This window comes from Falco peregrinus, chromosome Z, assembly GCF_023634155.1.
Source record: "Falco peregrinus isolate bFalPer1 chromosome Z, bFalPer1.pri, whole genome shotgun sequence".
In the NCBI taxonomy this organism is placed as follows: domain Eukaryota; kingdom Metazoa; phylum Chordata; class Aves; order Falconiformes; family Falconidae; genus Falco; species Falco peregrinus.
In genome coordinates this window covers 53,549,237-53,574,806 of record NC_073739.1, presented here as the reverse complement: position 1 = coordinate 53,574,806, position 25,570 = coordinate 53,549,237, and the positions used below count along the sequence as shown (strand labels likewise).

At 36.7% G+C, this 25,570-nt stretch overlaps 1 protein-coding gene across 10 annotated transcripts in view; it reads right to left on the bottom strand.

Moving 5' to 3' along the window:
• The window catches only part of PTPRD (protein tyrosine phosphatase receptor type D), a 380,554-nt gene that overhangs the window by 108,640 nt on the left and 246,344 nt on the right, over positions 1-25,570 (bottom strand). For 5 of the 10 annotated variants that reach the window (XM_027792790.2, XM_055791311.1, XM_055791313.1 and 2 more), the window contains 9 exons: positions 25,341-25,570; positions 16,379-16,512; positions 14,987-15,131; positions 11,736-12,041; positions 10,514-10,707; positions 8,587-8,613; positions 6,347-6,464; positions 620-1,207; positions 94-194 (listed from right to left, as the gene is read on the bottom strand). The exon at positions 25,341-25,570 is cut by the window's right edge and continues 352 nt beyond it. In XM_027792790.2, the coding sequence (XP_027648591.1) occupies positions 94-194; positions 620-1,207; positions 6,347-6,464; positions 8,587-8,613; positions 10,514-10,707; positions 11,736-12,041; positions 14,987-15,131; positions 16,379-16,512; positions 25,341-25,570 (1,843 nt within the window). The remainder of the gene's footprint in view (positions 1-93; positions 195-619; positions 1,208-6,346; positions 6,465-8,586; positions 8,614-10,513; positions 10,708-11,735; positions 12,042-14,986; positions 15,132-16,378; positions 16,513-25,340) is intronic. The other 5 variants (XM_055791312.1, XM_055791314.1, XM_055791316.1 and 2 more) reach the window with 3 other exon arrangements.

Here is a 25,570-nt window from a genome sequence, read left to right as displayed (position 1 = left end):
AACAAAATCCACATGGTCAGTAAGCTACTTAGCCAGGTGAATGACATTCTGTAGGTCCTGTACTTTCTCTTGCACAAATGGGAAGTAACTTACCTTGAAAGGCAAAGCTGAATTGTAATTTTCTGGAATTTCCCATGACAACAAAACAGAAGTCTTCATTACTGCTTTAACATGAAAATTTTTTGCAAACACTGCTGGAAAAAAAAAACAATGTATATAAACAACATCTTGGAGCTTAGGTCTTCTTATACTTCCACTGCTACCTGGGAGTATCAGCTTTCCATGTAGGTCAAAAACCAAGAAGGATTCAACTCTCCTACCTATTTGCTCAGATTTAAATATCACATTTTAACTCTTTCTCACACTTAGATAGTAACAACCCAACATGTGCATTTTTCTTACCTGCAAAAACTGAAGATGTTAGCCAGAACTTGCTTGGCAAGGGACAACTGAATTCTGAGGCATCCAAAACATATAAGATTTACATACTTTACCTTTTGTGTTTGATGAACCTATTTTTATGAATGGGCCGATCAGTTTTATTTACAGCTTCAAAAACACTGATATCCAAAGACCGATACTCCTTTAAAGGTCAACGCCATAAGCAGACAAATCCTACCTTGATCCACGGGTAGTGTCCTGAACTGGACACTTGGACTATATGGACCAGGCCCTTTGCTTGTGTGGGCACGTACTTTAACATCATATGTGGTATCTGGTTTTAGGCCAGAAAGTGTCATAGTGGTATCAGCAGAAACAACTGGGAGTTCAACTGGCTGGTAAGCAACATTGATATCTCTGTACAAGACAGTGTATTTGGTGATAACGCCATTTCTCTCTGCCAAGAGTGGCATCTGCCAAGTTAATTGAACTGATGTAGAAGTAGAGCTTTCCGAGTGGAGATTTTGGGGAAATCCACTGGGTACCTCTTCAGGAACAGAAATCTCTTTAACCATCTCCTCCCCAAAGCCCACTTTATTTCTAGCTGAGAGCCTGAAGACGTAAGAAGCTCCTTTGTGAATGTCTGTGGCTGTGAAGTGATCTTCTTTCTCTGAGAACTCCATGGTCGTAAATGCATCCATGTCCTTGCGACCAAACTTCAGGCGGTAACCCTGCAGCGGGCCAAAAGTGTCCACAGGAGGGTGCCACTGAATTAGAGCCGTGTTCATCTGTGTGTGGCTAATCACAAGCCGAGGTTTGCCTGGAACTGTAGCACAATTTTATTTAAAGATGATAAATACAAACAGAATTGCATGTACAGTTCTTGAGATATGTTTTAGCAGGCATAGGCATAGATTTTCTCCTCCCTCACTCTTAGTTCCACAAATTACTGTCTTATGGAAGAAATAATGTCTGCCTCCTGTACTACTGAGTCATCATACAGTATAATGAGCTATGATAGTAAAGCTACTACCGTTTCTTGTTTTCTTCCCTTACCATTATTTCTAAATACAGAGAACATTCAGAGGCACAGGACTTAGGAACACAAGTCAAGAAGTAAAACTTCAGACATTTTATGAATGGTTCTGTCTCACTTACAAATAATTTCTTGCAAAAAGAGAATATTGTCATAAGTATTCACAAATTTAATCCAAGACAGATCTCTGCTATTCCTGTAAATGGAAAAGTAATGATATAATAATAACAATAGCAATAATCAATAATAATTATTAGTAATTAATAATGATTAGCACAATAATATTAATAATTATAATAGTAATAGTAATGCGGAAATTACAAGTTCCTAGATGTGTCTAACATAACTTTTGCCATTGATAGCTAAAATGTGGTAGAAGGGAAGTCAGACCAACCTTGTAATCAACTATCATTACTATGTATGACAGAACTCTGTTATTCCACTTCCCGTGCACAGATCACCTCCATCATGGGTTGTTTTAGCTTGGAGTGGTAGCACGGTTTGGAATTTAATTTCTTCACTGTCCTGGCTTACCACACATGATTTAGTCTCCAGCATGGTCTTGGCAGAACTGGATTTCTTCTGAAGAAGACTAAATTGGAAGCTCTTCTTAACCATCACACTAAATACACTCAAATCCTTAACTGGGACCTGTTGGTCCAAACTAATGATTTGTCTTTCAGAGAAATTCAGACTGTAAGTGTGCTGAGGACATTTGGTGTAGAGGATCAAATTAGCCCTTATCAAGGGGGAAATCCCATGATACAGCTTATATGGTGTGCATTGTTTGAGTCCTGATATTATCCTCATTTACTGTTTCTGTTTAATTTATATATTTATTTTTATTTATTAATTTATTCATATTAATTTTTATACATACATATTTCATTTATAATTTCATTAATACTTCTATTCAAAATAGTCTGTTTCTATTACAATGACGTTTTTGATAATGAAGCATATCCATAGTTATTTAGAAATTTGGTGTTCACTGTGTACCAACGCCTGACAGGTCAAGAGACCAAAATAGTTTTGGGAGTAGTAGTGTCACGATAACATAGTCTTCCATGAAGACTAATTAGTTCCATCTGCATTCGAAGACATCACACGTAAATTTAACTGCTACACTGTGAGCTCTGGTTCCTGTTTTCAAACACTTCAATGGATTTTATTACTTATCTTCAGTTCTCAGGCACCTAGAAAATCAGATTCTTATTGTCAGTTCTGACTACCATTCCATAATGAATTCGGAATAAGGAGGGAGTAATGGCATGGCTTGAAGAAAACTCTGCATTTAATAAGCTCTTTCCTCAATATATCTGACATAAATCATGACACTGCTTCTAATTACGTAAGATTTATAGCTGGGTTTTATATAAATAAATGTAAATTTTCCCAATATCCTTTCTTTTAAATGCAGAGTTCACCTGCAAGTATTATTCCCAGGAATTTTGCAAGCTTTTTTCCTGCACTTTTGCTGCATAAAGTATGTATCTCTTGACTAGCTCTGATTTTTCCTCATTGATTATGACGAGCCTTTACGGAACAAAGAAAAGGCTGTGAAGGCCTTTTGCAGGCCATATTTTTCTCTACATTACAGCTATTACTGAAACCAATGGAGCATATGAAAAAGAAGACTCCACACAAATAGAATAATAACTCCTTCAGCTTTCTAGAGGAGAGACTGCTGGAAGGTATCACTAAATTATTTTTGTGATAAACTGCTTTTTTTGTTGTGGCAGACCTCACAGTTAGAACTATTTTTTAACCTTTGTGGTAACTACAGAGAAAGAAAGAAATTACTACTTGTTCTTGATCAGAACAGGGGAACAAATAAAGCTTACTTATCCAATAAAATACTCTGTGATTAAAGTGTTAAAAAACAATCGTCACTTTTTTGTTGTTGTTGTTTAATATGGAGCCTACCTGATTTTGCAAAGTGTATGGATTTCCTTTTTGTTAACATGTAACTATTGATAGAGAACGGGATTTTTTTCTCTTCTTTTTATTTTCAGATAGTTTTCAGTTAACATTTTCTTTTAGTATGATCACTTGTGAACGCTACAAACAGCTGCACTTTCTACAGTCCTATGTACAGTAGCATCATGGAATTAGAAACTTCTTCTGATAATACCTGAATTTGCCATGAGGCCAAATGAAGTGAAATTGCTCATGAAAAAATATTTTCTCTGATCTAGTGTAATCTACCTCCATTACTATACAGCATGATGTCCCTCACACCCCCTTGCAACAGTCATTACACCGAACAGTTGTGATGACATGCTGTTACTAGTAGAAGCTCATGCAAATTGCCTTTGCCAAAGTTTCTGCCAGTTGCTATATAGCACACCACCATTTTAACATAATTTTCTCCTCTTAGCTGAAATCTTTGTTTCAAGAGCGCTATCTAGCACTGAGAGTAAATTTCAAATAATGGACAAGCTGTTGTGCTATGAGACTCTTCAACTAATATCACCCAGAAATTAAAGGTCTGATAAAATCTCCCGAAAAGTTGTATATCACTGACAAATGATATCAAGATTTTCTTAATTACACATTTTGTAACTTCTGTCTCAAGGACTTGAACATTTTGAAATACTTTAGCTTGGAAATGTTCAGTAACATTTTGTCTTCCATCCAATTTCAAAAACTAGGAGAGGAAACTGAATATAAGGCAAAAACATATTCTGGAGTGAAAATGTTAACAGCATTCAGTGACTTCACTAACAAGTGAAGTTACTGTAAATTTGGTGAATCTTTCCCACATAAAACTGTAAATGATGATTTTGGATCACTAACTGGACACAGCTGCATAGTTACTTATCATCTTAATAATTTACAAATAGTAATCTTCTCCAGTAAACATTTAGACATCTAGTCTGCTTTCACATCTCTTATGGATATAATCTCACTCATTCTAATAAAGCTACACCTGACTTAAACCTTTTAAAATTAGACTAGCATGCCAGACCCTTAATTTGCTTTATTGTAGTATTTGAATAGCAACTTTTTAGGGGGGGGGGGGGGGGGTGATAAATCAAATGAAAACTCTCAGAGAATAGGAGGGTGTATTTCAGACATACAAGCACCTGGAATTAATGCATCATTCCTTCACTGGCCTGATGTACTCTCACCGAAAGACAGTGGGCTGGAAACTCTTGGTACTGACTATTTATTGTCTCCTTTTTCAAAAACCTGCATAGGAATTTTCCTTACAAAACCTGCTCAGCCATGGCAAGCTGTAACAGCAAATGAAAAACTGTTCATACATGCTGGAATGTATAAAGGAGCAAAATGGCAAAAAGCTGTTATCCTATGGCCAGGAACAAACATTACTTGTCCACAGGGTGAAACAAACAGCAAGAACAGTGTAACATGTATTACATCTACAATAATTTCTCTGATTCTCAGTCACTCTTCAGTCACTCAGGGTTTTATGGGACGTGGGATTTGTTAGTCTTTCTAAAGCAGAAGCATCAGAGATCTTCTTGGAAGAGCGAAACATCAGTAGCCAATAAGGACTACATGCAAAGAAGCTTTAAGTTTTGCAAGCAGGTTTGCATAGCTTATGTTTATGTCTAGGAACTAATCAAATTACAATCCATACAATTGTGTTTATTTCAACTGAGAACTGAACTTTAAAAAGAATAATGGATCAAGTGCCTTTTTCCTTAAATCAATTAAAATGCAAGCCAGAAGTATATATTACTTTTTTCCCCAGACCACGAGAATTCAGGAAAGATAAGAAGTTGGAGGGCAAGTTTCAGCATCAGTCAAGAGTAATGGCTACTAGGTACTCTGAAATTTGAAATGGAACCATATGATATATCTAGTCACTGAGACTGAGATTTTTTTCCAGGGAAGCTGATGAAACAAGGATTTAGATGTTTTTGATATTAGTACAAGACGTGCTTTACGTTCAGGGACTGTTTTAAAAATTGAGTCAATCAGTATAAATACAAATACAAATGCCTTTTGGACCTTATATATTACTGTAAACAATGCACTGTTATGAAGAGAGCTTGTATTGATGCTACAAATTTTTCCATGTGATTGTAATGGAAAATCCTTAGTGACTACACTATGAAATGCAGAAAACGAACACCTACAGTCTGTGAACAGCTGTAGGTGAATACCAAACTAAGTCTGTAGTAGCATCATTTGGTTAAGCTGTGCCACAGTTGACCATTTAAATAAAATAAATAATAAAAAAACCAACAAACAAAACAAAAAAAAAAAACCACAAACAAACAAACCAAAACTTTGTTCCTTATCTAAAAGCAATTCCATTTGTCCCATCAGTGCTAAAGGAATCAGCTGAATTGGTCATGCAGTCAGATACCCACCATCTAGTACCACTTGTGATCAAATGCAGACTGAACACAGTGGCATGGTGTGTTTTGTCTCGGTTTATGTGTCACATTGCCACTGAAGCAATATGGATTTCAGTGTTTCACAGAATGGACTTTCATTCTGTTTTCTAATTCTCTGCTTTCTTCTTTTCTCCTGAGATAAGTTGTGGCTGTCATACAGATAGGTTCTTTCAATGTTGTTACTGACAAGCAGCAGCACTGTTGCTCTCACAAAGATCAGGAAAGCACTTCACAAGTTATCCAAATACCCTTCTCAGCTCTGATTTTCTATTTTTAACTGTCCAAGAAGACACGAATCAGACTGGAAGAGCTACTAGAAAGTATGAAGTATTACGTTTTGTCCACATCTTGAACTGGGAAAGGGACAAAGCGGGACGCTGGTTCTGTTTTAATCTAAATAAATGAAGAGCCAAACAGAAAACTCTACATCCCATGAACATATTTTACACAACTGGAGACTTCCAAATAGCAGGATCACAACACTAGCAGGATCACAATCCTTTGACTAGAAAAGTCAAAGGATTTATTCAGAGATTAACATGTATGTGATTATTACCTGCACCAGTAGTAGATATGAGTTTGGGCTTGCTGCGTGCTCCATCACCTTTTGTTGTATAGGCTGTCACAGTGAAGGAGTATGTAGTTTCAGGCTGAAGCCCAGAAATTACCATTTCCTAAGATGAAACAAAACAAGAACAATTTATCAAAACCAGATTGTTTTTCAGAAGAGCATGGAATCCTCCAGACAAGCGCTGTATATTACATACAGTGTGCATGCTTTTGTGCTGCTGGCAGTGATAGCAAGCATTTGAGAGCACCAACAGACTGTTCAGTGTGAAATACTTCATAATGAAAGATGTTTCACTCATTTAAGCAACAAAAACCAGCACACTTCTATATTGCATGCCTCAGGTAGTTTAAGGAACAAGGCCAGAGGCCTAGTGGTGTGAACAGTGAATAAAGCCTTCTGAAATACCTTGCCTAAGGACGGCTACTGATACTGTGAAAAGCATGCATCTGTAGATACGAGAAACTCCATTTAACTTAGTCATTTACAGGACATCACTGATACAGCTATAAAATGACTCCTAAGAAGTACTCAGTAAGACATAGCTAAACAACGATGGTTTAGCTAAACAAGAAAGGTTTGTCACTTCCGTAACACTCACTGCAACCTGTGTCACTGGTTGGATTGTGCATCTAAGTACCTCAAAGGAGTTCAGAAACAAGTCACTCTTCAGGTCTAAAAGAACTACTTAAACCACCATTAAATATCTGGTCAAAGAATAAATCTGACAGCCCTCAAACAAATGACAGCAGCTACAAAACAAGCAGCTTTCCAGGTAGTACAATTGGAAGGAAGCAAGATCCAACTGAAGTAACAAACCAGGGGGATCTTTTTACACATGCGCACAGAACATACACACACACAGAGTATGGTGAAGGGTCAGCCACCTGAAAAGAACTAAACTTCCATCACTCCCTAAGGGCATCCAGGGGGATGTAAGCCTAGACACTCATGATATAAACAAATTTTATATGCAAATATAGGATAGTATTTGGAGGCAACTGACTGGCCCAAAGTTCTTGACTCATCAGCTTCCAGTCTGTAATCACTGGACTACTTCTTTGCATTTTCACATGCCTGAATGCATTTACACTAAATTTCACTGCTGCCAGAGAGATGGTATATTTACGCATCTAGAATAAATAGCAAATGTGCAATCACACACGCCTCAGATGCAACAACCATAAAAGTTAATATAAAAATTATGGGTCAGACTATCCACAGTAAATGCATTTTTCAAGATAGTGGGTATGAGCTTAGTACATATATGATTAGAATTTGGCATTGTATTTACAGTCAGTTAAAAAAAAATATAGAAATAATAAGGTAATGATCAGAACAAGTAGGCAAAATAGTTGAAATAAAATAAAAACACATTAAAAAACCCCACCCTCCTTAGATTCTACCCCAGAATTGAATGGAGCCTAAAGGCCAAAATTACTAAGAAAGACTTCTCATCTTTCATAAAGACACTGTACCTGATATTAACAGCATAAAATTGTAAAAGGAAAAAAAATGTCATTATTGTAAAGAGTGATGCAGATATTAGCTTAATTTAAAACAAACACTACTTCATGGTGTAAGATGTAGAATTGCACGTAGTGTTGTCATTTAAAAGTGTGCTTTGGGTAAAGTAAAAACTATTATTTAGGCATAAACACTGCAGGGCATTTGGCTTTCCTGACAGCATATAAAATACATTTAATAAATTACCAAAAAGAAAGAAAGTACAACTGACTAACTTTCAGTAGACAAAAAAAAACCCTTAAAATTAATACATAAAAATCAGACTACTGCTACACAACTCTGAACCACTTCTTTTTAAGAGGAATTGTGAGGCAATGTTAGTGACAGCAATCAAAAAGAAGAAAACACAAACCAGTTCTGTATATTTTGGCATCATGCTAAACCCGAGAACAAGCAAGCAACAGTAACCCTCACACTCCTGAGAAAAGAAAAAAAATATTAATAACAATAATAAAAAACCCCAACAAAACCAAATCCAAACCAAAATAAACTGCCATAACGGAGAAACCTTTGATGTTAGGAGCATGCATTTGTGCAAATGACTTGGGGGGCAGGGAGGAGGGGGCATGACACTAAAACCAAACCCGAAGAAAACTCAAAAAAATAAAAGGAGGCTACAAGCAACAAGCAGAAAAGGAAAAAAAAATAATTCCCAAACTCTTAGCACAGGCTGTTTTTCTAGCCAGTAAAAAACTACTCACATGTTCAGTAGTATCATCATATTCCCACTGATTGAGAGTAAAGAAAATTGGAAGGGAAAACAAAATAAATGAAGAGATTTGTAGCCTGGTTGAGGTATTTGTTTTCTCTTAATAGTAAAATAAATATGAAAGATATCTGGAAAATTCATATACAATTTGAATTAATCATATAGAATCATGTAGCATCTAGTTAATGAAATCAGGCCAGGCATTTTTAATTCCATTTCTGCTCTCCCTAAAAAACAGCGCTTCTCTTTCCTTGAAAGATGAAAGACATAATGAATCCTCTTGTACCATGTAGTTTGGTTTTTTTTTTTTATTTAAATTGTATTAGTAAAAGCTATCAAGGCAGAAATAAAGTTTACTTGGTTTATTTAATCATGATACTAGGCTATATGCTTGAGTTTCCTCAATGAATTCAATACCTTACTTAAATTAATAGCAGGATTATTTAGTCTTGAAACCAAACCACACTGATCTTTTACTGTCAAGGTCTTCCTATCTGCACAGGCCCTGTTCATATGTATCCCAGAAGTATGATAGGCAGGTAGGAGTGGCACAGGAGAAAGGAGGTGATTAAGCAGACTGAACCAACAGCAAACAGGCAGGTCAAAGCTAAATTTGGGAAAAAAAAAAAAAAAAAAAAAAAAAAAAAAGAAATAGAACTTTTGCCTTTATGATATTTGGGCTCCAACATCTCATCTAGTCTCCTGTTTCCCACCTTTAGAGGTTGAAAGTGCCAATCTGTGCAAGGAAGGGGAGAATCAAAGGACAGTGGCATCTCCTTTCCCGTCTCTTCTCCCTTTTCCCTTTCCCTTCCCACCTCTCCACTTGTTCCCATTTTTCTCTTCACTGAATTTAAGCTGTATGAACACCATGTGCTGCAAAATAGCTAAGTATGTACACAGATAGACAGAAAGACTGGCAGGTGGAACTGCAACAAAGATCTCCAGGAACAGAGACAAATGCAGGTGTGGGAGACCTGTTCTCAAAAAAGGTATCTGCAGAGCTGAAACTTAGAACTAAGACTGGAAGAAGAAACAAAAGAAGCCAAAAAACCCATTTATTTATTCCCATAAAATGCTTCAGGCAAATATAACTCTTTACATTATACTAGATTGATTATTTCTTGTCATTTCAAGTATTTATGTGATAATAGTTTCAGTGTAGGATGATTCCTCTAGTACCAGGATCTTTGGGAATCTTCAGTTTTACAAAGCACTAGTGTATACCAATCAGTAACATCCTATTTTTAGAAGCTTTTTAAACTTGATGCGATCAGGCTTTTGTTTACATCATGTCTCATAATTTATAAAACAGATGGGAAATTTTGCAAAAGAAGTAACCCCATGCCTATTTAAAGTAAGCTCTTCATTATATTGAGTTATTGATATGAATAAGGACAGATATAAATACCTCGGTGATTTCTATAGTTGAACTAATAAATTAATTTCCTGTGAAATGTTTAGTGAGGTGGATACACGCTAATGAGAGAAACACTGTAATAATGGGCTAACACAGGCTTCTAATGATTCTAGGCTTCCCACTGAAACAAAGAAATACCGGGTGGGCAGTGCTGATCCACAGTTTTCTACATTGACTGTGACCTAGCTCAGATCTTCCTGATGCTTTAAAATTTCAGAGCATAGGTATAGTGAAGTCTCCACGTTTAAGGGAGCCAGCAGAATGACACAGCTTAGCATTTAGTTGCATGCCTATATAGAAAATGGTGTCTAGGTTTGGCCCAAGAACTTCTAAATTTAAGTATTTTGAAAAAACTGTTGTCAAAATAGAGATTAAAAATATGAGCTGGTAGGCTGAAATAGAGAAAGAATAAAAAAAACCCCATGTTTCTGGATAGCTCTTGTAGGCTAAATATTTTTACATATTTTATGTACATAAATATAACATAAAATGCCCTAATTACCTGTGCATCAGCCAGCATGATGTCCTTCAGCATGGGCTGACCCTTTGGCTCTCCATTTTCCATCCTCACGTAGTGGACCTGGTATCCTCGGATTTGACCATGCTGCTTATTGGGTACAGGCGAGCGCCATGATACTTTAACAGCAGTAGAGTTGACAGCCTCTACCTCGACTTTGCGAGGAGGACCACTAGGAACTGGAACAACATCATTGGACAGAAGAGAATTACAGGCACTTGTCCCACCTATGTCTTTTGCTTTCTCTCTCTCTTTTTTTTTTTTTTTTTTTTTTTTTTAAGAGCAGACTCATTACGTTTTCTTTGTAGAACACAAATTGTTCAACAAATGAAAATGCTCAACCAATCTGCTCTACCTTTCAGTGAAAAGATCAAAAAACATGACTGATGCAAAAAAATGGAAGAAAAAGGAGTATTAGAGAAATAGAAAAACATGTAAAAATGTACAAAAGCCAAGGAAGATGCTTTGACAGTCAAAGCATTATAATACAAAGAGATATTTGAATCATTGAAATACTACTACTATAACAATAAAACTACAAAAGATTTCAAAAAAGTTTCCTTTATTTTTGTTTGCTAAATGCTTTGGTTTTGTGTTTGTTTTTTTTTTTTTTTGGGGGGGGGGGTTAGTAGTGTAAAAAGGAGGCTGATAATACGGCTGTCTTCTATCACTTTCAAGCATGGAAGAAAAGAAAATGTGAGGAGCATCAGTTTTCCAAGATCAAAAACAAAACTCAAAAAACCAAAAAATAAACCAACCCAAAAAAAACCCAAATCAAAAAGCACAACATGGAACAAGAAAGCAGTTAAAAAAAAAACAACAAAAAAAACCCCAACAAAACCTGAAAAAAACTTTCATAGACATAAGTGTTTAAAAATAAAAATGACTGTAAAATCAAGGAAAAGGCAGGAAGGTTTTCCCCCAAGAGTTATTTTTGTGTCAAAGGAGGAGCAAGAAGAATATGTATGGGCTCGAAGTGGCAGCAGATTCATGTTACTCACAAAAAGGTACTTTCTGTTAAAAAAAAAAAAAAAAAACCAAATACAAAAATAGTGTAGAAAGGCAAGTCTTTGATTTAAAAACTCAAAAGCAAAACCATGATTTGGGAAAAAATAGGAGCAGACAAAAATACTGTTAGGTTATACAAAAGATAGCAGATCGACAGAGAGTCATAGAGGTGCAAACTGATGTAGTGGAGGCAACATACCATCTTCATCTGTCCGAATCAATACTGCTAAGCTCTCTGGGCCAGGTCCAACATCAGTGTGGGCAGTCACAGAGATCCGGTACTCTGTCCATTTTTCCAGCTGTTCCAAAAGGTATTGGGTACTGTCCGAGGAAATTCCCAAAATTTCATGGGGCTTGCCATCTTCTCCATCAATCCCAATGTACTTGATGGAGTATTCAGTGATAATGCCGTTCTGTTTTTCCACAGGTGGAGGTTTCCAACTTACCAAAATGCTAGTGGAGCTGGGGCTTGTGCAACTAATGTCTTGAGGAGGAGCTGATGGCTCTAATTTCAGTAGTGGGTTAAAGGAGGATTTGAGTGAAAGGATAGGAGTGATTGAAAAAAAATGAACAAAAGAAAAAATAAAAATAAATAAAAGACAACCAAATGAAGATAAAAAAATAAACCAAAAAAAGTAAAAACTTAAAAAAGCAAAACATCAGATAATCATATGCACCTTGGCTTATTAACATGAGGTAACTGAAAATGAATAGACCAACTAAATGGTGAAAAAGGATGTAGGGGAGATACATGAAAGTGAAACCTCAAAATTATATTACCTACCTGTAATTAAAATTCTTCTTGAAATAAAACAAAAACGTGACAGTTCTATGACTACTGATCTATCTTTACAATCATTGCAATTAGTGCAAGCTATAATATTTTAAATGACATGTGGCATATATTTACTTATAAATTTGGACATATCCCCTTCAAGTGAGTTTACTTTCTTTTAGAAAAATTCTCTTTTTACAGAAGTTCTAAAAACTTGCAATAATTGCTAGAAATTGCTCATAAATTGCCATTTTTGTAGCCTCCCCACTCTCATAAACAATTATTTTTTCAGGGTTTTTTTTGTTTGTTTGTTTGTTTTATAACTGAGTCTGCCTGGCATAAGTCAATTGCAAATTATGTTTAAGTGGAAAGCATTTACTGAAACATACAGCCAACATACTAGGAGCATGCAATCAATAGAAGAGAAAGAAAGTCTTAGTCAAAGATTTACCTACCAGGAAAAAGTGACAGGCTTGTTGATTCTGACTGTAACTTGTACTTACCCTAGATCAGCTGTCAGTTTTATTTTTTTAACTCCTCTTGGAGACACCTTTGCTAGCAAAGAATTAAATCCTACCAGTAATGTAGGTAACCTCTATAGGAAAAAAAAAAAAAAATCTACCCCCAAACAATGTGTCAAGAAAGCAGATATTAATTTTACAGAGTTCACAAGCTCAGCACATCAGAACAATGACAGATTCTGACTTTGTTCTGTCTCTTGTCACCAGCACCAATCTTCCAGAGCAAATATGCTCACCTTTACTGTACTCGAAGGAGTCTCTTAGCATATTTATCTTTTCTGGTCTCCAGACCTTTAGAATGTATGGCACTCCATTGCTTTCAGTGAGGCAATTCAAGTACTGAAATTTATGTATGCATTTATGTGTTTAAATGGACTTTGACATAGCAAAGTGTATGCTTACTGAGATCATTCAGAACACCAAAAAAGGAGCCATAGTTCAAGTTCACTGGCAGAAGTAGTTTATGTAGACTCCTTTCCTATTTCTGCCTTCTTTTCAAGGAAAATTAAAAATTTGGGGTGCAAGACCTTTAAAGCACCTTTTCTTTTTGTTTTGTTTTGGGGTCGTTAGATTTTTGTTTTGGTTTCTTTGTTTGTTTGGTCTATTACTTTATTGTCATTTGTTAAGGCAAAAAAGAAACAAATAGTTTTCTGTTACTTATACTAGTAACATCAAACAAAATTAAAGCAACAGAGAAGGCCTAGGACCCTGCTGTGACCTATTGCATTTACACATGTAACTTTTGGTTCCCTACAGCTCTTCTACAGGGATCAATGGCTTTTTACTCAGTATGGTACACTGCTCTTCTGAAGGGAAAACAGGAGGGAATATATCAGCATTTCAACTAACTAGAGGAGGTTGATGGGGGGACAGATGAGAATTACCACATTTGGGTTTTTTTCTTAGGCTAATTCAGTAATTAAGTGTTAAAAAACATGTTGCTCCCTTTTTACCACTGACTTGTACAGGAAGTAAAATATAAGTAAAATGTCCCTTAAAGATCTTATATGTAAAGAAATAAATACCTGTAGTATCTTTTTCTGAAACCAAAATGAAAGGCAACAGCATATTCTAGTGAATTTTGCTAATAAACTCATATAAGGTTATTAATTTTTAATCCGTTATACTCTGAAAGTGCAAAATATTTCATTTATGTGAGGATAATCTGTAGGCTACTTGTGTAACCTGTTTTATTAACGCATATACTTTTTTCTTAAAATACACCATTCTTGCAAAACAAGATTTTGCAATCTTTTCTGCAAATAACCTGGGTCTGCCTACTGAAGTCAACTGGATTTTCCTACTATCTTAAGACATAAGGCTGAAAAAAGCATAGCATACTCTTATATCAAGAATAAAAAGAAACTGGCAATGTGCTTATATATGGAACATGCAGCCTTGGCCCCTAGATATTTATTCTGTATGCACAGTCTAAGCAATCTTCACCCAGTATGAGCGAATGAGCATCCCAAATAGCTGAAATGGCTCCCAGGATAAATAAATACCTTTTTTATTCACCACATTATTGATTCTGGATTATTAAAATTAAAAGCTGCCTTGCCATTATCTCTAAACCTAGTCTTGTGTTAAATGATTGTTTTTTTATGTTTATTCTAAATGCCTTAGAAATGCTTCAGAAGCACATTTAGCTGTGGTTTCCAGGTCTGCAGCAAAGTATTTCCAGTTACACTAATTACTATTAATATGTAACACTAACAAGAAATGATGGTGTAATCACATCTGTCATGACTGCAAATTGAAAGGCCCCATGTCAACTGAGAATCTGAATTTTCTGTTTTGAATAATCTTACTTTAAGAGAAGGCATTTAATTTAAAACAAATAGAAATAGAACTTCACTAAGTTTTAAAATGATGTGTAATGCAAACTGTCAGGAAAGCATAACTTATCAGGCAAAGGTAGCACTCCTGGACATCATCCTTAAATATCTGATTCTTTTAATTAAGTCTTAATTTAAATATTTAAAGATGTATACATAAATCCCTGACACATTTTTGCATCTCATTAGAAGACAAATGTGATGAGTTTCATGACATTTTGCCTTTTCCTTTGCTGCTGTCTGTCCGGGCTACCGAAATTAATCCCTTTGAAAAGTACAAAACAAGGGAAAAAAGTTAGCAAGGAAAGACACCTACTTGACTGCATGGTTCTTGCCGAGATTTCTGCTGTTGAAGCACCCAGGCCCTGTGGAGAACGTGCAGCTAGACGGAATAAGTACAAGCTGTTTGGCCTTAAGCCTTGCAGGCGATAAGATGTAGTAGGTTCTGTGGAAACCCGTTGCTAAAGGTAGGTAATAAAACAATGTCTTGGTTAATATTCAGAGACACTGAATTCAGTATGTTGCCTATAGAAGAAATACTTTTATACTTTGATGATAATATTATTAAGAAAAAATTAAATTCAGGAAAATAAATCAAAATAAAACCAAACTAAACCAAACCAGAAAATGAATACATTACATTTGACAAACACACATTAAGGAAGCTCACTGGGTAAAACTTAAGAGCCAGAAATATTGCTTGACTGTTTGAGGAAGTAATTGCTGTGTACAAAGTATAAAAGCATTTTCAGAGTATAACAGTAACCTATAGTTACCCTTTATGACAGTGAATGACAGGATTTTTTAATGTGAGTAATCTTGGGTTTAACCTCACAGTTAAATTCATGTTCAAACTATTTAGGGAGGAAGTTATTCCAAAGGGTAACTTATTAAGCAGAAGCCTGCATCCTATTTGGAGGTGAAATACAGGTCTGGCCCCCTTCCACAAAGTAAGTTTATGCGTTCACAGTATATGTGTAAAGCCTCCATAAACATAAGCTCAGTTGAAGCATCAGCAATGAGTTCATGATGCAGGAGAAATCAATGAGGCTGATAATCTCCTGCTGCCTTCTGAGACTCCTGGCTTATTTCTTTTGTCTGGGACACCTGGCAACATCACATGGTTTCCGTATCAGAAGGACAGTAGATTCTAAAGTCTGTGGTACTGGCACTACAGAGGCCCTCAAACAGAAAATTCTTCAAGAAATAATGGTACAGAAAAAGTCCATGGCAGGTTTTTATCTCTAGGAAATGAAACATATTTTCTTTTCAAACATTATAGAATGATTAGAGAAGCTTAAAAACTCTCCTACGTGGTGGCAAAGAGGAAGAAAAATTCGCTAAGGCTGAAAATAGACTTCAAATTCCAAGTGCAAAAAATCTTAATTAGTTCATAACATGCCCCAAAACACGCTGCTTCCAAGCCTTTGTAGAGGAACAGGCTTGGAGAGGCATAATCAATGTCTGAAACTGGATGCAGCTTCTGTGGATGACTCCTCACAAACAACAACAAAGTTCCACTGACTGGTGGTAGCTATCAATAGCACCTTCTCCTGTTTACACCATTAGGCTGACCAGTGCGTTTAACAACAAAGGCTGTTAAGGGCTCAAAGACCAAGGCATCTGTGCTAAAGTTACTAATCCATCCATTCCAAACGATTGCAGCATTTTATGTCTGACTCATTAAAGAAGATGTCTCTTCACTTACCTCCTCCCCATGTTCCCCTTCTTTGTAAACCAGTTCATAGCTGGAAATGGTATCAGAGCGTGGAGGTGTCCAGGAAAGTAATATGCTTGTTTCAGACTCAGGATCTGCTTTGAAGTTCAATGGCTGACCAGGCACTAAAGAAAAAGTTGAGCAGTGTTGCCAATGTTTTATTTGGCTAATTCAACACTTATCTTTCAAATCTTTTAAGCTGTTATCTCTGAACATTTCACACAATACTACTTTTATTGAACTTACTGAACTTAAACAAATTGATTAACTGTACAATGAAATAAATTAATCTGAGCTCAGATAAAGAATAATAATATATTTAGTTAACACATTACAAATTATCAAGGATTTCAAAGAAATGCTTTGTAATGTAAATAATGGACACAGAATTGCAATGCAATTGAACAGAAGCCTGGTAATGAAAACCAGCAACCTAATAACCTATGTGAAAATGGCAAATGTGTATATATGTGCGTGTATATGGGGAAATGCTAGTATCACATAAGGCTGGCTGGAACAGTCAGCAAGAAAGAGCTAAAACCATTACACAGACTTCCAAATCAGAAAATGGTTTGCTTAGCTCATCAATAACTAAGATACTAAACACACCCTGCTCTTTAAGAAGACACTTAAATTTTGAATGTTTTTGTAACCTGAAGTTATAACCTACTGAAGAGATCTTCAGTAATGTTCTTATTAAGTGACATATTTCTACTCTTTTAATGACTGTTATTTTTACCAATATAGCTGACTTTGTACTAATACTTCCTAATTGCAATAACTAAAAATGCCGTTTTGATTCCAGTAGTCAAGAACATTATCTGTTGTTACATCTTGTGCAATGATCACAGAAATTATCCAGACTAAATGTTACCATCATTTATTTCTGCAAATCTATGGAAAATAATAAGGCTGACTGGGAAAAGATGGCAAAATATAACCCTGTTAGTGAAATATATAAAATCACATGGGCACCCAAGTTCTAAAACATTACTTTCAGTTAATAGTGTTGTTGATAAGGCATGAAATAGTCTTTTACAGCATTTCTAGATTTTAAAAAAAAAAAATAATTGCATGCTCTTATTTTTAAGATAAAAAGGTGAGACACACTTCTCAGCACATACTGTCACAGGTGATAATGATAATTTCAAAATCATTTTTTGGGTACAATTTTATTATAGCATTACAAGTACATTTCTTTTGTAAAGTAAAAGACTTCAAAACTTTTATAATCATAATTTTTATCTCCCCAAGACTTCTACTTAATGTCACTCTGAGGATAACACTGCTCTTATGTATGCTGGTGCAGGTTTGATATCTAACTTTAGATAAATAGACAGGTAACCTGTCAACAAGGTGTATATTCAAGCTCCTGTGTGGAGGTTGCAAGTCCCTACCTTTCACTTTTTTTTTCTTGTGAGCAATTCCAGAAAATATCAATGAAGTATTTTTGACAGAAATACTTCTAATTTTATCCTTTTAAAATTGAACATATTTGAAATTAAGAGGGAGACAGTGGGGGTAACAGGATAATTCCTAACTTTGAAACAGATTTTGAAACACCACTAGATCAAACTTTAACTTGGCAAATCTATAGCATAGTTGTATAAATTCATTTACTAGGTGAACTTTACAACTTTTTAGGTTAGCTGCTTCAAAACACTCCTGAGGAAGAATCAGACAACAGCTGCAGATTGGCCTCCTGTTGAACACAGCTTAAAGTAGATGTGATGCCTGACTGCAGACTTGCCAAAACTTAACAATGAATTCGGACTCTAGGCAGCTATTTGGAAATGTTTGTTTTGCTACAGGTTGTTCCAAATGCATCTCATGAAACTCAGGTGGATATTTGGCTGTAGGCATTTTGTTTGCTTCATCTGACAAAAAGATAAAAACTGGTAAAACTGACTTGTGGAAGAAATGTTTTGCTTCAATGTGTATCAAAGGACAGGCAAAAATATTTTGGCAAAGTAACTGAACAGCACAGTTGGAGCTACGAAATCAGCTTTGCTTGGTCATGGAAGGTCAAACATCAGCTTATGTTATTTGTACCATGCTATTCATCTTGTGTTTGACATCTCTATCCGTGACCTGGAGGAGGTGATGGAGGGCATGTGTTCCAGGTTTGCAGATGACATCAAGCTGGGGGGGACCAGCTGACACACTCAAGGGCCAGGCTGCTGTTAAGAGGGAACTGGAGAGGGGGGAGGAACAGGCTGATGGCTCCCCATGAGGTATAGCAAGCCCTGTCCCAGGAAGGCAGAGCCCTTCAGGGACACAGGCTGGGGCTGATGGGGCCAGGGAGCAGCTGTGGGGGATGGCCCTGAGCCCTGGCACCTAGCAGGCTTCGAGCTGAGCTGGGGACAGCCCTGTGGCCAGGCAGCAACATGACCAGCAAGGCCTGGGGTGGTGTGAGGAGGCAATGACCACAAGAGCTAGGGGAGGGCAGGGACTTTCCCCTCTGCTCAGTGCCCATCAGACCACATCTGGGTACTGCATCTGTTTTTGGGCCTCAGCAAGACTGCTCTGGGCTGGGGACTTGCCCTGCAATGAGGCTCCAGGACTGGGGCTGGTTCAGCCAGGAGAAGGGATGGCTTTTGGGGCACCCAACAACATTCCTGATGCTAATCGGAGAGATGGAGGAGATGCAGTTGGGCCCTTCACTGCAATGTGTGGCAGCAGGGCAAGAGGCAGTGGTACAAGTTGAAATGTGAGACGTTCAGGCTGGAGGTAAGGAGAATCCTTTTCCTGAGGACAGTCCAGTGATGGAGCCATGGCCCAGGGAGGTCGGGCTGCAGGGAAGTTTATGCCTCAGTTGGGTGAAGCCCTGAGCACCCTGGTCTGACCCCACAGCTGAGCTTGCTCTGGGAAGGGCCCAGGGCTGGAGACCTCCCTCAGAAGACCACCCTGCCAACTGAATTGTCCTGTGATGCTGTCATCTGTGCTTAACATAGGATACATGGTGGACGACTAGTCAAGTGACCCATACGAGGGCTGGTGTCACTCGTTATGATAAATATGGCTGCAGATGGAGAACAAAAGGTATCTCCTGTCTCTCTACATGTTTTAAGACCCTCATCCTCCCAGCATTCTGTTCAAGAAAAAAACCCACCCTTTAGGGTTTTAGGTCTGCAATTTATCATTTTATAAGACAATCCGATGGCTAGTTGGACTTCCTCAAATGCTGTTTGCCAAAATAATATCTTGCTGCAAAGTCTAGTCTCTCTTCACATTTTTCAACCACGGTTAGGCAACTCTGAAGCTGAAAAAACTGATAGAAGAAAGAGGTGACAGGGAAATCTGCATCGCTTCAAACAGATAAAAGAAGATGGAGAAGAAAGAAAACAAAACCAAAATAACAGCAACTAAACAAACTGTATTGCTGATAAACTCTGGTAGGGAATGCAAGGCTTAAGCCAAAGGAAAAGTATCAGATAAAGAAAGTGGACAATAACTTTTAAACAATTTAGGATTTATGCCTGGAACACACATCTGTTAAAAAAATTCTTCAGTGGCACATGGGAACTAAGCCAAGTGGGAGCAACTGACAGAAGGTAATGGTCTCCTTCAGAGATGGAAAATACCCAGGGAAACTGGAAAATCTATGTATATGGACTTTATACTCTTACTGAAGAGTTTTTAATTACACAGATCAAATCTCACTTTCCCTGTTAGTGCTGTACCTAGTCAGCTCACTGAACAGGATCTTTCTGCATGAGCATTCTCTCTATATTGTCTATTCTGCTTTGAGGTCAATGTGCTTTACAAACATACATTAACATCCGTAACTTCCCTGTGCACCAAATTTCTTGCTTGTAAACCTGACATAACTTATGTAGTACAAATGATGTAACACTGCAGAGCAGTGACAAAACAAAGAACAAAGTCCCAAATTAGTCTTTTCAAAACTTCATACCGAGTTCAACACCTTTGCTGGCCTAGTCCATGTTCATTGCTGCATAACCAAAACAAAACACAGATTGCTGGACCTTGTCCTACGTATGTGGTTCTATGTCCATCTCTGACTCAAATGCCAGAACAGAATAATAAAATGGGGTCTCAAACTGTAAAGGCACTGTAGTTTCCCACACAGCTCCTCAGCTGGCTGCAGTAACCAGAAAAACACTCCAGGGCTGTGCTGGGTTTGCAAGTGATGCTGGAAAGAGAGGAAAGTCTCCAGGTCAGAAGGGGTCCCATGACATTGCTAGGGTGAAATCCCTACCTAAAGCAAACTCAATCAGTTAACTAGGAATGACTTTTGCAAAGGAAAATAGATTGATTAAGAGAATTTACAATCAGTTGGGAACTGAAAGGGACCAAGAGTTCATGCTTCTGCTTGCTCTGGAAGAAGCGTGAAGCTCTACAGAGAAGCTATTACAATTCAAGAGTTAATGTGCTCCAGAGTTTTGGGTTTTTTGTTTTGCAAAACAATACTTGTACTTTTTGTGACACCAAATTCTCATGGAAAATGATTACAAAATAAAATGTGTAATGTACTAACTATATGAGCATGCTGTTCTCCCTCTTTCAGCTACAACAGAAATAACCTCTTCAAATGATTCTAAAGATAGCTGAGGTTTTCATTTCTGCTGGATCAAACACAGAACCACAGTATTCAAAATAATTAACAACAAATTTTAAAGTCCAAAAAGCATAGCACATTTTGTGAAAAAAAACCAAACCAAAACAACAACCAGAAATTCATAAATCGCTTTCTTAATATGTGTAGCTGATATTGAGGGAGCCCACAAAGTAAAAGAAAAAAACTTAAAGACAGAGTCCGCGTAGTCTTGACAAAGTTGTTCTGCCCACAGTCTACAATATTGCAATGGAATAGTCTTAACATTATTTCAGGCTGGATTCTTTCATATTTAAGTTCAGTGCCAAATGTAATGTGTGGACTTTTCCAGCATTCAACTCATCCACATATTTGCAAACACCTGGACTAGAAAAAAAGTCAGATTAAAAAAAAAAAATCCCATAACCATACCCTATTTTGTATTCTAACAAGGAAAGAACTGGGGAGATTAAAGGCTTAAAAAAATATCACTCAGTGAGGGTAATATCCTCATTATGTGTCTTATCATGTTAGCATTTAAATGAAGTAAACATAGAGACTGGGAAACTTAACAGAAGTTAACTGTGCTTTGAGAGCAGGGGTGTTATTCAAAAGCTGAAATATTCTTTTCTACCTGACCAGGAACGTTACTTAAGGAAATATTGTCACTTAAAAACTATTCTGCAGCCCACCTCAGCTCCAAATCGTTCTACCATCTGCTTCCTTGCACTACACCTGAGTTTCCAGCTACTTGCTTTCAGCGCTTCCCTTGTCAAAGTCCATTTCCATTAAATGCTTCACTAGGAGACTAGTACTGTGGAGTTTCAGACATGAGGTTTCCCTGTTCATGTGTTCCTGAAAGAATCTGAAATGCCTGCAAAATAGCTAGCTTGCTACAAAGCAGAACTGTATCCCCTTGCTACAGACTCCCTTCCTCTGAATTTCTAATCTTTTACAATAAGAACTCCAGGACCATTAACTCATTTCCTTTAAGCTAAGGCTTCACTTATGTGACCTCCAAGTCAGATACTTGACCTTCTCATTACTGTCCTTTTCTCTATGTTAAAAAAGATTAGCTTTCTAGAACTGTAATAAACCTTAGTCTTCAAACCACTGCCAATCCTTGGTTTAAAAGTAACTATAGGTTTTATATTGTAAGTTCTTGCTTAAAGTAGCATCAGAATATTTTTCCTCTCTCTTTCTCCAATAATACATCACCCAAAAGACCTTGTATATCTCTCATTCTCCCCTCTTTCTACCTAAGCTCAGAATAAAACGAGGATTCTCTGAATGCCTTCAGTAGCTATCCTCTCTTTGCACATCAAAAACCTAACCTAACCAAACCAAACTAAACCAAACCAAACCAAATCAAACAAAGCTCAGACCTTCAGTTTAAAGCTCAAGAACTTTCCTGGTACACACAAGGTAAAGGATGCTGCTCAGAGTATGCATACTTTTAACCAGTTTAAGCAAAAAAAGGAAATATGAGAAGATACCTAAGAAGCGTGTCCTGAGCAGCTAAATGGAGACAAACCAACACAGTTTTTGTTTTTCAACAAAAAAAGAAAAAGGAAAAGAAGTATCACACTAACACGTATACTGATATTTCTTTATTCTAAAACTTGGTGTAAGTCAATTCACCTAAATCATATACTGGTCCTGACTCCATCCTCAGCAGAATCAAATCCTTTGACTGAAAACTGCAGAATAAGGACTTCCTTAGGTGTAGCTTTTAGAATGCATTATTCAAAAGGCTCAGCTCTACAGCTGTTTTCTGATTATTTAATTTCTTAAAATGTTGTCTCTTTACAGTAAACACTGCTGAAAACAACTAGGCAACAGGACATGTCTTTTCCTTAAAATGCATAAGCAGAACACTGAAACACTGAACATAAAGCTTTTATTTTTTCTAATGTTTGGTTGTCTGAAAAACACTTCCTTCTCTTCGTCTCAAACTACATGCACCTAGTTAATATTTTAATTAGAAACCTAATTTTCACAATCAGCAGAGTTTCACCTGACCTGCCAAGTGAGAAGCCACCCATACAGCCATTTCAAAAGAACAATTCTGCTGCACTAAGAAAGCAAAGATTCTCATGAACAGGCTTTTTAAAAACAATTTATTCATTTTTTATAATCTGTCTTCAAGGATCAGAATATACAGAAGGCATGAAAGCTTTGAGGGAAATCAAGTTAACAGAGTCTGTAAGTCACAGCTGTCAATCAGATTTTGTTGTATTTATACTCTTAATATCCCCAAAGTAAGCCTAAAGGGTTAAATTACACATTTACAATGACAGGCTTATTTGTTTCAAAAAAGGGAAAAATAATATAAAAAAAATCAACTGAAATGTAATCACCATCCCGTTCTTATTTTTACTCTTTACATATGTTTCCATTAAATCCATTTCCACTGTTTTAAAATGGCACTTTATAATTCACTGTAGTTTTTAGGATGAGATTCAGCTTGACAACCAAAACAATCATATTCAGATTTAGATAACAGGAAATCTGTAGAAGGGTAAAGGAGGTCATTTTATTCTGCAGTGTTCACCGAAAAGAAACTGCTGGATAGAAGAATGGGAGAATCTTAGTTTTTAAACACACCCTGAACTGGAAAACTGCACTAGACTTTCTTAGCTATTCTCTTTTATGACTTAAAATGTCTATTTCAAGCACAAGTATCAGTGCTTAAAAGTGCCTTCTGTATGCAGTCAAAAATAAACAATGTCAACTCGACTTCTGTTACAAATCTGAAAACACGTATTGAGAATCCCTCCTGAACTGTTAATGTTGTCATAATTTCTTCAGATTGCAACAGTAATCAGAAACAGACAGGCACATTTAATGGCTAGAAAATTAAAGCTCTAGAAAGGTTTTAATGAACAAAGCATTTGTCAAGTGATCTCAGCAAGTAATGGAACTTGGGCTGGTCCAGCTAAGCCTCAGTACTCATCATTCCGGTTTCTTCATCCTTCTCTGGGGAAGCCACTGAGAAACTCTTGTTAAAGTAAGAGTTTTACAGTTTTAAGTGAAAGCACAGATGAGGCTCACTAAACCTTCTTTCAAAGCTTTTTGCACATGGATTCAAAAAGAAGTCAGATGTCAATATAAAAACTAGTTCCTGAAAAAGGTTACAATTGCCAAAATTAAACTATTTTTATATATTTACATTTGCATGTGCACACAGACACATTCTAATGTACCATTAGAACGTCTAAAAAAGTTAATTTAGTAACTTCTGAGCTGAGATACTGCAAAAGGTAACACCTAGACCTTTCTGTAACACAACACCGAGAAAGGTTCCAGGACAATACCTCAATTTCTGTTCTCTATTAAATGCATATTGTTTAAATGCAGAAGTAAAATGTGGATGAAACATAACTGTCTTCAGTTACACCTTAGAGATACACTTTGTGACTCTGACAGATGCTAAATTCTTCAACAGGAAACTTTCCAGTACCAAAAATTTCAAGTAGCATTATATAATATTTCTAGGCAATCACTGACCTATAGTAATACTTCATAGTTTTCTCTAAACCACTAGACAAAGGGAGCTTTTATTTCTTATCGCTACAATAAAACACTTTCTGCAGTGTAGCTCCACCAGAGCTTCTTGCTTTTGATTTCATAAAAATTCTCTGCCATGTTTTTCACTATGCTTGCTTGTTCTTTGCTAATAAAACTAATTGATGGACCTAAAACTCCTGCACAGAAACAAAAGTAACTGAAAACACAGAACAAGAGGATGGTGACCTTGTGCACTTTGTAGGGGCAGGCTGGATTTGATTTATAAATCCAACGTGTACAGATCTGTTTGCTTGCACCTACACAAAGGTCTGTTGTTTTTTTAATGCTTCCACGGGCTTCCAGAACTTACCAACTATTTGAATATACATGCAGTACACATCAATTTTAAATTTCCAAAAGCAAGATTCACTAGAGTGATGTAGCATAAGGGAATCACATGCCATCTAAACAAAACCCACCAACACAGGTAACTCCTCAAATAAAGCTGTGAAGAACTACTTGACAAACACTTTTGGTGCATAGAGCACTGACAAATAGAAGCTGTAACATTTGGCCACCTCCAGGATGAAGATATGTCCCTGAGACCTGACTTAAATTTCATTTAAACCTCAGTCAAACTTATTGAGATTGATGAAAAAAGAAATGAAAGGGTGAGGGGATAATTTCCACTCTGCAATAATGACTTGTACTGTGGAACTGAGTAAAGGGTAACTGCAAAGCTGCCTGAATGAACTGGCTCTCCTTCAGAGCAAGTTGTTTGTTTTTGGTTTTTTTTTTCAATTTTTTAAACTCAAATTATCTCTCTGCAACATTTCTGCATGCACTTAGGTTTTTTTTCACAAATTCTGTTAATTGTTAACTTACCTCCTGTTTGAGTGATGACTTGGATGTCACTAGAAAGTGGTCCATCCCCAACAGAAGTAAAAGCAAGAACCTTCACAGAGTATGTTTTCTGGGGTACTAGATTCCCGATAGTGGTAATATGGCTGTCAGCCACATTGTGCTTCATCCAGCTGTTGACATGTTGAGTGGGGTCCATGGTGTAATAAACTCTGTAACCTTGTATTTGTCCATTAGGTTCCTCAGGTTCTTCC